The 14,477-nt window shown below is 32.4% G+C and overlaps 1 protein-coding gene and 1 long non-coding RNA gene across 2 annotated transcripts; one reads left to right on the top strand and one right to left on the bottom strand.

The window, feature by feature from the left end:
- Positions 1 to 5,884: 5,884 nt before the first annotated feature.
- On the top strand, positions 5,885 to 8,509 carry LOC134692466 (ankyrin-3-like). Its single transcript, XM_063552918.1, has one exon. It carries the CDS (start codon positions 5,885 to 5,887, stop codon positions 8,507 to 8,509), a length of 2,625 nt encoding a protein of 874 aa, XP_063408988.1.
- A 673-nt stretch (positions 8,510 to 9,182) lies between these two features.
- LOC134692115 (uncharacterized) lies at positions 9,183 to 12,154 on the bottom strand. Its single transcript, XR_010102226.1, has 3 exons — positions 11,623 to 12,154; positions 9,599 to 9,703; positions 9,183 to 9,292 (listed from the first exon to the last, which is right to left on the bottom strand). It is a non-coding gene; the product is annotated as an uncharacterized LOC134692115 (long non-coding RNA).
- Between the last annotated feature and the right edge of the window lie 2,323 nt (positions 12,155 to 14,477).

Below are 14,477 nucleotides of genomic sequence, written 5' to 3'. Positions count from 1 at the left end.
TTTTCCTTGGATATGATCGTAATTTTTTACTTTAATGACATCTATTTAAAGGTAGCTTTATTGACATCGATTTTTCGGAAATTAAAACGCGGAATTTTTGTGAAATCGTTTCGACTCTGTTGAAATATTGATTGCATTTGAATAAAAGTGTATTGAATCAATATTTTAATCATAGAAAACCGTTGGTGCAAGGAAAAAATAATTCAAATATAGTAAATTTGGGAAATGGGTCACAGATTACTAGGACTTACGAGATCTGACATGATAATAGCAGAATGCCTTAATTGATTTAATTGCCAATTATGTGCACCATTGGTAACAATGGATGCACAAGCCCCTCAAAGTTAATTCTAGCAAACAAGAATTGCAAAAAATCAATCCCCAAAGAGTTGATGCATAAACACAATAATCTTGTTTATTTAAAATTTGCTTAGCATTAAATAGTACGTTAACAACGTATAGGATAAGATACTTGTTGATTTGTGATTAGTTCGTAGACATGAATTGGTGAAAATTAATGCTGATAGTTAATTGGTAAAGACAAAAAATCCATCTTTTATATTTAATCAAAATACTTCATACATTGTTACATGAATAACGTAAATGCAATTTAACCAAATATATTAGCATGTATGATAAAGATGAAAGCCTTAGAGTTTTTTTTCATTTGACACAATAATAAGGAGTAGTCACAGAATATTTGAATGTGAATATAAATAGATTGGCTATTCGAATCATACATCTGCTTACTAAAAGGGATTTTATCAAACAATTGTCCGATTTTTTTTTACAAATAAACAGTAGTATACCGCTGTTCGAAACTCACAAATCGATTGAGAAAAAAAACCAAATCCGGGTTACAAACTCAAACTGAGGGAAACGCATCAAATATAAGAGGAGAATAACGACAAAACAGAAACACAACATTAAATTGTAGCACACACAGAAACGAACTATAATATAACAATGGCCATTTTCCTGTATTGGCACAGGACATTTTAAGAAAAAAAGGTTAGGTTGAGCCTGGTTTTGTGGCATGCCAAACCTCCCGTTTTTATAGCAATGTTTAATAAAACATTAAAATGACAACATTACGTGACAAAACTACAACACAAATAAATGGGAGAACATATAGGACAGAGAAACACACGGATAATAGCTAACAAAAGGCACCAGGTTTCAAATTTAATACGCCAGACGCGTGCCTCGTCCACACAAGACCAACCAATGACGCTCAAATGAAAAAAGTACAAAGTTGAAGAGCACTATGAAACAAAAGTTCCAAAAAAGTTGTGCCCAATATGGCTAGGATTTTCTGCCTATGATAAGAAGATCCTTATTATTTAGAATAAATTATACTTTTCAAACAGTAAATTTTATAAAATGACTATATAATAGATATACATGATAAAACCGAAGTGACAACATTTGTAATCACAAAAAAGAAAAAGAACTAAAAACCCAAACAATTATAATAAAAATAATTTAAAAAAAAACGATGGAAAATTTGTTAAATCTAAAAAAGAAGAATAATCAGAACCGAATACATAAGCAATTATTGTTCATCAGATAATTGAATTTAATGAGGCTACTGGCGTATGTTGTTTTTGTTTGGATTATAATGTGTTTGTATTATAAATGAAAAGTGTCTGCTTACACTGGCTTACATAAAGAAACGCCTCTTTTTGTTTAGAATGATTATTATCACGTGCATTGTATTCTCAAGAGTGTCAAGCCCGTTATAACTTTCTCACATAGCATCTGTTTAGCTTCATACAAACATTTTGTTATACCAAAAAATATATAAAAAATATTTTTTACATACACATGTAGTCATATTCTCAGTTTTTTGTGCAATTTTCACCTGTCTAGTTATTATTGCCAGAGTATCATCGCAGACAAACATTTTGTTGACATTTAGTTTTTTTTTTATACCGAAGAAGCATTAGCCGTTTAAAAAGTGTGACGTTCATTGTCTAAATTACGAACCATCCTAGCTGTTTCTTTGCTGACCAGTTTCTAAATTTAGTGCCATCCAATTTATTTTTATTTGTTGACCAGTTTTCCGATCTACCATGCCAAGAGGGAATTATAAGAAAGGGACTCCGGCTAGAGAACAGGGGGTAAAACGACGAAGAATGGCCGAACCTAAGGAGAAAGAACAAGCTAGTCCAGTCAATTCCAGATCATCTGTGGTCCCGCTTCCAGAATATGGAATACAATATATCACAATTTTAAACATAAGAAGTCAATTAACATGTGTTTTTTTTTTTATATCAAAGTTAACAGCCTTGAGGGGCTTATGATGCACTGTCAATTATAAATTTATAAATACATTAATCCTTATAATATCTGAGGCTTAAATTTTATTAGATACACTTTAGTTTCAATGTCAATGTATCAGTTGTGTTTAATAATTGAAGTTGAAAATAAAGATGAAAGTAACTTAATACTTTTTGGTAAGATTATGTAAGGGTTGTACATGGAAAATCAGGAACATAAGAGTTGTCTCTTTCTTTACGTATTCACATTATATTATGAAAAAAATAGAAATGGAAATGAAATATAAAAGAGAATGTATCACCTAGAATTGATCTATATAATAATAATTTATCCAATTTGCTGGGATAGCAACTTAGTATGCAAACACTATAGCTACCATTTAGCTATTTTTTGAAAATTGTTTTGTGCTGCAGAAACGCAATTTGTATAATACTATGTGAAAGAAAGGACTCGTCATCATATTTTAAGCAGAACACAAATGTACTGTTGGTCTTTAAGCCAAAATGCCCCTTTAATATTCCTTTTTAGTAATAGATTTTTTTTTTATTTGGTTTTAAAATGACGCTTAGTCATAAAGTTTTAGTTTGATACCAATATTTTTCTCGTTTACAAATGTTATATCAGCGACATATACGAGAAGGATATACTAGTATTGTACAGTACTAATTCAATGTACTATCCCGATATGTGACATTATTAACCTATCAGGTCTCTTTGGTTTGTTCACACCGTGTTGTCAATATAATGGAGTTTTATGCGGCTGACTTTCCGATTGCGATTGCTGTCCCTTTGCTTTGTATGTATGTTTTGCTGAGAATTTTCACATATTGTATGATATATAGATATCATATATACTTTGGATTTTTTCTTTCTTTTTTTGGTTTATTAAATTGAGCAACACGACTTCTGCAAAATGTGAAACATAATCTACACACCTTTCTGGAGCACCTGAGACACCCTTAGTTTTGTTGAGATTTGTATTGCTGGGTCTATAATTGTTTTTGCTTGCATGCTATTCTTTGTTCTTTGTCTTTTGGTTATCATTATTTCTGGCCATGGCAATGTCGATCACCCGCAGTTTTGGTGGGGTTAGTGTTGTTTAGTCTTTAGTTTTATATGATCTGTCTTTTATACTTTTATTTGTCTGCTTGTGTTTGTATTTTTACGCCGTTGTTTTGTCATTTGTTTTTTGAATGCCCCTCTGGTTTCTTTCGCCTTATCGTTTTTGTAACATGTTGTGTTAATTTTGATTTTTAAATACCGTACTTTAATTCACAATCATGCTTGATGTTGATTGCAGAAGGTAAACAATCAAATATCAAAAGATGTATGCCTTTTATTAATTTTGTTGAAGCATAATATGACTAGACATTGTGGTTTCTGATTTTTCATGTAACAATACAAATTAAATCATTTTGATAAGGAATGGCTAGTACATAATTTAAGTATGAGTATGAACTCTTAGAAGTTCGGAGCATATTAATGTTAAAGATATGCCGCCCAGCCAAATGTTTTACACCTTGAAAAAAATTAAATGCATATCAACTTTCCATTCTAGGATAAAAAAGATTAAGAAACTTCATAACAAAGTTTAAACATTTAAAAGTTTTAGCCGAAATGGGAGTTCTTATGGGGAAATGCATTGTCTATATTTACAAAAATACAATCTGTAGAATTGTCGAACTGCGCATTTGGTGCAGTATATCTAAATATTGGAAGTTTACATCTTTAAAAAAGCAATCAATGTAATTAATGATCGATTTGATTGACTTTGTTCTACTTATAGAGTTTTATTAACCTATACATTTAATATACATCTAATGTCAATTTAAAAAAAAAAAGTACACTCTGCATTATTGATTGAACACTATAAAGAAATATGAAAATGTAATAACGCAATTGCCCTGATTTCTATTGTTTTGATGTGCTGAACCAACCACAGCATTTATGCTATCTTTTTTAAACACATTTCTCATAACTTATGACGAAAGTTTAACTGATAATTGATAGAGATTGAAAAATCATTCCCATAGTTTGTTTGATGTGTCATAAAAAACATACTTTTTAATTCATTGTCGTTTAAAAATATGACTTATCGAAGTTTATTTGATTTCTAGAGACTGATAAGAATGTTCTCATCCAACTTGATCATATGTAAAAGTTATTCAACAGATATCCAACAATGTTTAAAATACTGACATTTTGTTTTAACTTTAAACTGAAAAAATAACAGTCTGGAAGTTGTTGATACAAGTATGTGTTTTTCAGTTTTTCAGTCTGAAGAAATGTTAGAATGGAAACCGAAGTTAGAGAAGTTTTACGTGACCAAGGCAGCTACCAAACTAACTAAAGTGGTTAATGAAAACCAATGCACTATCATTACAGGTATACCCGGATGTGGCAAATCTTCACTTACTTACTATGTAGCCACACTCATGAACGAACAAACGGCTACACAGTTCTGCCTATATTGTTGCCTTCAGATTTTCTAAAAATGGCAAGTTCTAATGCTAAACAACCTTTCGTTTTTGATGATGTTTTTGGAAAGTATTCATTAAACGAATTCAACCTTAACTGTTGGGAATCTGAGATACGACGTATAAAGATGTTGTTAAAACATAATGTTACTAAAGTTATTGTGACATGTAGATCCTATCTATATGATAATGTTAGAGATAGCTTATCTTCTCTATCATTTGTGCATTTCAACTTGCAGTCAGAAGAATTAAATTTATCTTTATTGGAAAGAAAAGCAATCAGCAAATTATATCTTAATGACACGTATGTAAGTCGACTGAATGATGATATCATAATGATGTACAATTTTTTTCCTTTATTGTGTTGCATGTTTAAAGAAAATGAAATGGAGAATGTTGATTTCTTTCAAAACCCAAATCTTTTTATACACAAGGAAATTGAAAACTTTAAAAAGAAAGCAGATGTATCATTCATAACTTTTGCACTCTTAGTTTTATCAAACAATTCCGTCAAGAAAGAGGGTCTTCAGTTTGGAAATAACAAATACGATAGCATGATACACGATGTATTGGATGAAATTAATACCAGCAATTCTATCCCTAAAATGTCAATTTTGTCAAATATTCACAATCTGAAAGATATGTATCTCATAGAGACAGATTCTTCTTTTTGTACTAAACACGATAAAATTTTTGACATTATTTCTCATTATGTAGGAAATTGTATAATTCAATGTATTTTAGAATATGGAGAATCTGGCTTTATAAGTAGTAGATGTCAATTAAAATCAATCCATGAACAGCATGACCCCTGCGCCATTATGATAACGAAGGAATTGGAAACAAAGTACTTTAAACGTTTATCTAAAGATATTAGTGAGGGTTATAACTGGGAGGTTTTTGCTAATATTCAAATGACATTTGAAATTTATAGAAAAATATTAATGGATTATTTAGAGAAGTCGGAAGCCAACTTTGGATCCTCACAGGTGGACAGCACGACTCCTTTACACGTCACTGCAGCAAAAGGTTATTTAGAAATTTCAAAATATCTGCTAGCAAGAAACAAAAAACAAATATGTTCTCTTGATAACACAAATACGTCTCCTCTACACAACGCTTCAATGAACGGACATTACGAAATTGTTCACTTACTTCTTTCTGAAGGGGCTACAATTAATCAGAGAAATAATGAAGGATATACACCTCTGCTTAGAAGTTGTGACAGTGGACACTTCAAAACAACTCAAATATTGTTAGAAAAGTCTGCTGATGTTAACATATGTGAAAATAATGGTTGGTATCCGCTTCATATTGTGGCTTATGCTGGATATGATGACCTTATAAGTCTTCTTGTCAAACACAAAGCAAATGTTAACCAGCAAATGCCTAATGGAATGACTCCATTGTACTTAGCGTGCAGTTCTGGTAAATTTAATGCAGTACACTTATTGTTAGTTGACTACAAGGCCGATGTGAACAAATGTGAAAATTATGGATGGTCTCCATTGCATATATCTTGCCAGACAGGATTTACACGCATAGTTAAATTATTACTACAAAATGGTGGGAAGATCGATATAGGTTTCAAAAAAAGAGATACACCATTGTATAACGACTGTGTTGAATTTCAAGGTACTATGAACGATAAAGCGCCTTCTTGTGACGACTTCATTCACCATGATAAATCTATTCCAGCCTATGAAATTGGTCAAGTTGATAAAAGATACTGTATAGCCGGTCGGACACCGATATTTTTGGCTTGTCAGTTTAATCAGCTCGAAGTAGCAAAAATGCTGTTAACATATAAAGCTGATGTTAATAAATGTAAAGACACTGGAATGAGCCCATTAAATATTGCTTGTAAAAATGGTAACGAAGATATAGTAATATTATTATTAGACCACGATGCTCTCGTTAACTCTTTCCTTGACAATGGCATCACTTCACTAGAGTTTGCTTGTTTATATAGTCAGGACAACGTAGTACAGAAATTAATTGAGTACGGTGCTGTAGTAAATGATGGCGATAAGGACGGAAAAACACCATTACATATTGCTTGTGAAGAGGGTAACGGGGAAAGAGTAAAACTATTATTAAAATTCGGATCCTTAAATACTCATTTTGATGACAATGGGTATACTCCAATGCATTCTGCTTGTTTAAGAGGTCATAAAAACGTAGTCGAGTTTTTACTTAACAGTGGCGAATCAGTGAATAAAGTAGGAAAGGAAGGACAAACGCTTTTGCATATTGCAGCAACGAATGGTGATACAGATCTGATCAAGTTCCTTATTGATAAAAGTGCAAATGTCAACTTTACTATGGATAATGGACGGACACCTTTTACCGCAGCTTGTTGGTCAAACAATTTGGAAACAGTAAAACTGTTGCTAAATCATAAATCTGACATTTTTAAGTGTGAGAAAAACGATTGGAGTGCATTACATATAGATTCTGATAACAACCAAAACGAAATAGTGTCACTCTTATGTGATCACAATCCTCAGCTGGTTCAAATCATAAATAGTGAAGGCAAAACGTCATTACATGTTGCTTGTGAAAATGGACTTGAAGATATAGTCAAAATATTATTAGATGCCGGCGCTTCCAATGATCAATGGGATATCAATGGATATACTCCATTTCATTCCGCTAGCTCAAGTGGTCATACAAATGTTGTTGAGCTTATCTTTAACAGTGGCGAATCAGTTAATAAAGAGTGCAAGAAAGGACAAACACCATTACATATTGCAGTAACTAATGGTGATACAAATTTGACCAAGTTTCTTATCGATAAAGGTGCAGATGTCAACTTTGCCATGAATGATGGACGGACTCCGGTATCTGCAGCTTGTCATTTAAATAAAGTAGACATTGTAAAAGCATTGCTGAGTCATAACGCTGACGTCAAGTGTGAGAGAAATGGTTGGAGTCCATTACATATAGCTTCTAATCACAATCTAAAGGAAATAGTGTCACTCTTATGTGACCACAATCCTCAGCTGGTTCAAATTATTAATAGTGAAGACAAAACGTCGTTACATGTTGCTTGTGAAAATGGACATGTAGATATAGTAAAATTGTTATTAGATGCCGGCGCTTCATATCATACCTGTGATAACAATGGATATACTCCATTCCATTCTGCTTGTTCAAGTGGTCATAAAAACGTAGTTGAACTATTAGTCAAATGTGGCGAATCAGTTAATAAAGAGGGCAAGAAAAGACAAACACCGTTGCATATTGCAGTAACTAATGGTGATACAAATTTGACCAAGTTTCTTATCGATAAAGGAGCAGATGTCAACTTTGCAATGAATGATGGACGGACTCCGATATATGCAGCTTGTCATTTAAACAAAGTAGACATTGTAAAAACATTACTGAGTCATAACGCTGACGTTTTTAAGTGTGAGAGAAAAGGATGGAGTCCATTACATATAGCTTCTAATCACAATCTAAAGGAAATAGTGTCACTCTTATGTGACCACAATCCTCAGCTGGTTCAAATCCTAGATAGTAAAGGCAAAACAGCATTACAAATTGCTTGTGAAAATGGACATAGAGACCTAGTCAAATTATTATTAGATGCCGGCGCTTCCACTGAGCAAAGGGATAACAATGGATATACTCCATTTCATTCCGCTAGCTCAAGTGGTCATGAAAACGTAGTCGATCCCAGCAGGCACAACAACGTTGAATCAACATTGAATACACGTCAGATTTCAACGTTGAATCCATGTTGAAAAGTAGTGTTGGATTGAAAATTGATATGACGTTGAAAACATAACGTTGTTTCAACGTCAGATTTCAACGTTGAAAATAGGTTGAATTTCGGTCTAAATTTGGTCGAGGTTTGTTGAAAACAAGTCGATTGCTGGATGAATTTTGGTTGTTGTTTGTTGAAATCTGGTCGAATGTTGGTTGTTCTGTGGTCAGTGTATGTTGAAATCAGGTCGAATGTTGGTTGAAGTGTTATAAGTGTATGTTGAAATCAGGTCGAATGTTGGTTGTTCTGTGGTCAGTGTATGTTGAAATCAGGTCGAATGTTTGTTGAACTGTGATCAGTGTATGTTGAAAATAGGTGGGATTTGTGTCCAGGTAAACTTTTAATATGGAGAATAGGATGTTAAATGGTTGAATTGAGCTTTTTTAACAGCTGAAATTATTACCCTTTATTATATCCATCAATGCCATTTTATGTGTAATAAAACTGTCGCACAACTATATGTTGGTGGTTGGTGTACATGTAGTATGTAGTGTCATTGGTATACATTTTGCTTTCACTTTTCCAAATGGACATGATTTTGCTTTGCTAATAACTATTGTGTTCACACTCAAAATATGTTTGTGACATAACACAGTAGTTAAATAACAAGTTACCCACACATGCCTCTTACAATGTCAAACAAACACAACTTGAATATTTAATTTTATTTAAGAAAAAAATAAACCATCTGCTAGACATCTTGTACTGTTGTTCCATATTAAGGTCTAATGTTTACATTCGAAACTTGTTACTACAGCATCTGCAATAGAAAAAAAACTTATTGTACTATCTTTAACATAACTTTGTTAATTTCATTATGCAGCCCATATAAAGAAGACTAGTGTCATATGAATGATATAGTTATTTCTTTGAATATTAAGTAATAGCTAACATGACAGTTTTTTTTTAAACTTGAGTTCAGATAGCAAATAATAAATTAATTTAATAAAAACAAACCTTAAGATTTTAGTAGACAAAGATGTAGAGCCCATTTAAAAGAAATTTTGACAAAATTTCACACACTTTTATGCGAAAAAAAACCAATAGTATATATTGCAATACTCACCTCTTATTATTTCAATCGGTCAAGGTTGGACACCATAGGCATATTTATTCTTTTTATCCGAGATGTACTTTACAGACATGGATTTTTTGGTAAGACATCATGCATCTACAAAAAAATATGTTTATTGAATTGCAGCATTTTCAAATTGTCAATTCCATCCTTAAAAAAACACGCTTACAAAATTTAGACATCCAAAACCTTTCATAGGGGACTTTCCGATTTGAATTTTCCTCGGAGATCACTATTGTTGTGATCTTACATTTTTTCAATAATTGGTTGAAAAACTTTAAGTCCAATAATTATTATTGTAGCATTACGGGAAGTTTGTCTTCACTGAAAATCCAACATGATTCTGGAATCAGTAGCGGATCCTGAAATTTTCATTAGGGGTCCACTGACTGCATAAAAGAGTGGGAGAGCTCAAGTCATGCTTCAGTGATTCCTTATATAATCAACCAATTTCACCCTCTCAGGGGTGACCACAAGCATTGAGACTTTGACAGTCACTCATCTTGAGATACAATTCTGCACCATAATCACCGATATCTTGACAGTCACTCATCTTGAGATATAATACTGCACCACAAGCACCGAGATCTTGACAGTCACTCATCTTGAGAAACAGTCATGCACCACAAGCACCGAGATCTTGACAGTCACTCATCTTGAGAAACAATAATGCACCACAAGCACCGAGATCTTGACAGTCACTCATCTTGAGATACAATACTGCACCACAAGCACCGAGATCTTTACAGTCACTCATCTTGAGATACAATACTGCACCACAAGCACCGAGATCTTGACAGTCACTCATCTTAAGAAACAATAATGCAACACAAGCACAGAGATCTTGACAGTCACTCATATGAATATAAGATGATGGGCCGCAAGCACCGCGATCCTAACCCACACTCCTCCTAAGATACAATAATGTCCTTATATAATTTTAAGTGCTTTCGATAGTCATCTCAAGATGCTTTACTTTAATAAAATTCAAAATAAATATTATTCACGTATAATTAACTATATCAATATATGTCATTTTACATCTTAATTTTTCATGATCTTTAATCAATAGATACTTTCGGCATGGCTGCTAAACTTTGATCCTGTGTTTACATTTTTCTTCAAACTGCAATATATTCCAGTCTTTAGTGATACGTCTTATTTAATTTTCATTAACATGCATATGGATTAAATTTAGACATTAAAAATAAATAATATTTCTTTTTTTTCCTTGATTTTTTTTTGTGATGTATAAATTCAATACGGTCAATTGATAAAGCATCTTTTTAGACGTTATCATATAGACCACTTTGAAATTGGACAGATTATTGTGTACTAATTTGTTATGGTCACACATGTTTCTTATCTGCCGTATTGCTTCATTGATAAATCCTCGGAATACATGCTGTGAGTGACATCTATTCTGACCCAGAGAAAAGAATTTGTTTGTTTTGAATGTGTTGCAATAAGGTCAAGAATGCCATGTGTTGTAAATCCTTGACTTTTAATTATATAAACATATAAAACATGTAAAAGAGCTAGTATATGAGATCGCATAGGTGAACTTTAATATTTATTTTGTATTATTTGCCAGACGAATATTTTGTTTTCAATTTCAACTGATGTTCCATGATATATTATGACTCCGCCATCCCAGTATCTTCAATGTCAATGATAGCATTCTTTTCCATTCGCTTTTGCTTTAAATTACCAAATCAATGTTCATAAAAACAGGCTCTTCCTCTGCAAGTCTTAACATAACAAGTTGCCGCACCCAATCAATGTTCAAATATATGTTAAGGTCAATCTTGCTGTTCCCGAGATTACAAACACATGTGTGTATAATTGTAAATTATATCTGATCTGCTTAAATAACCAGGCCTATACTCATATAATTACGGTAAACGCTACACTACTATTGTAATGATTGTATATCTTATAACCCTGGTACTTTTGATAACTAATTAAATTATAATATATCATTAAATCAAACAATAAATGTAAATTTTACTTACTTTACTCTGCCGAGAGCAACTGATATGGTAACCAAATTGGCGCAAATAAATTCGAAATGTCTGTCTTCTACGCATGTGCCAATCAGAAAAAGATATCCGTTTCGAGTAATTATAATATAATAATTTTATCGCAAATAAAATATTAATTTATATATGAAACATTAATCGTTGAATGTATTCAAAAACATCATTAAACCAATATAAAAATTATCAATTAAGCAAAAAGGATTATACATAAAATTTGGTCGATCAATCTCATCTTGATTGAAATTTTGGTTGACACTTAAAGTCAACAACCTTAACTAAACCGTTTATCAACGTTATATTTTCAACCAAATAAAGCATGGAAAGCATCAACTCAAATTCAATGTTGATTCAACGTTGGCAGTTCAACGTTGAAAATTCTAACCACAAATCAACGTTGATACAACAACGTGTTTTAAACGTTGATACAATTGACGTTGATACAACGTTGATTTTACGTTGATCAACGTTACAACCAAATTTCAACATATTTTCAACGTCGGTTCAACGTTGTGTGCCTGCTGGGGAACTATTAGTCAAATATGGCGAATCAGTTGATAAAGAATGTAAGAAAGGACAAACACCATTGCATATTGCAGCAACTAATGGTGATACAAATCTGACGATTCTTCGAAGTCGTGAGTGTTTGTCAACGAAAAGTGAATTTCAATCCACTTCTTTTAAGACCCCTTCACAAAGAAGAAAACGCTGTGTAATTCTTTGAGGATTGTTCGTAGTAAAAAAATCATCCTGTGTCTAAATGCGTTTCATAAGTTTAGAGAAGGATTAACAGAATCATTTAGCTCCACTGTTAGGGCTAAAGGATGGGTACATTTTAATCCCTACAGTGAAGTCTATCAAATGACTAGAATAACACTACTGGAAAAAAATTTATTAATAGATTGAGACAGATATTTGATATCAATAAGGAACAAATTAAGAACTAAGGTTCCCGAAATACCGATATTTGACATACCTTGTGGCTTTTGATGACAAAACAATCGCCATGGCACATGTGGCAGTAAGCAGTGTTTAAGAACATCTGTTGTTTGAACCGACTGTCATATGCTTTAAGTAAATATATACTTTTTATGTCTTTAGTCTTTTGGAAAGTATTGTTCTTTCTGAAGACCCCTACAAAGTCATTTGTTATGCATGCTCATGTATACAAATTGCGGTTTTTATCCTCCGCAGTCATAGGTTTGAATGTTATTTCAATATAGACTTGTTTTCAATTTAGACCTATTTTAGACATGTTCATATATATTAAGGCGAACATCATCTATTCAGAAATATGACTTATATCGTGTACGTGTCTCAGTATTTTGTACAACCATTATTCAAAATTTTTTTATGAGTCTGCTATCGTTACGGTTGGATAATGTTTTATGTATAACCGTTTGGGGTCAAATAAATATAAAATAGTGTTTTTATATCATCTTTGTCATGGAAATTTTATTTTATAAAAATTGATCAATTACTTAGAAAAAATGGTATATTTGCTAGATTTTATCATTTGTCTGTTCCTAACGAATCTACTCATTTAAATGCTTCATTCTTTTCGTCATCCTGATTTTGTCATAACTTTTCTTATTGGTTTATAAGTTGAATTCTACTCACTTTCGTTTACCTGTTAAATTACATACCTTTTACTTCACTTTAAGATTTGTTTTCACAGGGTAAACAGTAAGTTGGTATTATATATTATTTTTGAAATTTGATTTGAAGCGTCAATCAACTATTGTTTGAGAACTTTTTAAACCCGTCCACCCTAGCCCATTTTTTGATATGGGTATTTTGTTATTTTTTGTACAGGTTTTAGGGTTAATTTTATGTATTAACAATTTTTGAATTTCTATCATGATTATCATGATTATTCTTAAATTTGAATAGTATCGAACTATTGTGGTGTGTGAATATATTTCAAGGTTTTTATACAGGTACTAGAAACTTATGGTTTAGAGGAATCGCTTGAAAATGCTTGCCCCGCTCCATGTTCCATGTTCCGGGATGTTTTATTGGCGTCTGGTTTGATACAGAGAAAACGACGTTAGAAATTATTCCGGCTAGGCTTACTGAAATTTGGGCTTTGGTTAATGCTTGTTTTCTCATTGCACTAGTAGCACGATTTCAGTCTGAAACGGTCATTTTGGTCTGATCATATCTTAATTGACTGGATTTACCGCTAGAGGAAAACGTCACGACTTGTCAGATCGTTAAGTTACCCGTTCCGATCGATAGTCTCATTAGGTAAATCAGTCCGTTAAGGCATGTCAAGATAAATCAGACTGAATCTTCTAGCGAGCTGTTTAGATCCGTTACGACTGTGTCAGACCAAAACAGACCATGGATACAAAGTTACGTCAAGATGTTGTCAGACCGTGTCCAGTCGTGTTCAGATTTTAATAATTTGGACACAAAACGAGTTAAACTTTCCCGTTGATTATCAGGGGTTGCTCCCCTTTTAAGAATAAAATTTAAAAAAAAATAGAAAGAAGACGGTTTATGTTAACTGAGAGTCTATAACGTCCCTTTAATCATGTTAATTAAATAAAAAAATACTCAATTTGAATTCTTACTTCTTCCTATTTAATAATTTAACAATTTTGTTTATATATTTTAAAAAGTAGCTCAGAGACATACTGCTGCACAAACCGCCGCGAATTGACTAAAAAAATCAACAGATTGCCGAAATAACATTTATTTATTTAATGAAAGCACCTGAGCCTTTATATTTTATGGTTAACAAGTGAATGCAATACATGGTTATGCAATTACAGAGTGAGACTGAAGTGGTGAAAAATGTGTCATCTTGACGCAACAGATCATTT

This window comes from Mytilus trossulus, chromosome 12 (assembly GCF_036588685.1).
Source record: "Mytilus trossulus isolate FHL-02 chromosome 12, PNRI_Mtr1.1.1.hap1, whole genome shotgun sequence".
NCBI lineage: Eukaryota > Metazoa > Mollusca > Bivalvia > Mytilida > Mytilidae > Mytilus > Mytilus trossulus.
Note: the sequence above shows the minus strand (reverse complement) of the source record. Positions and strands in the feature narration are given on the sequence as shown.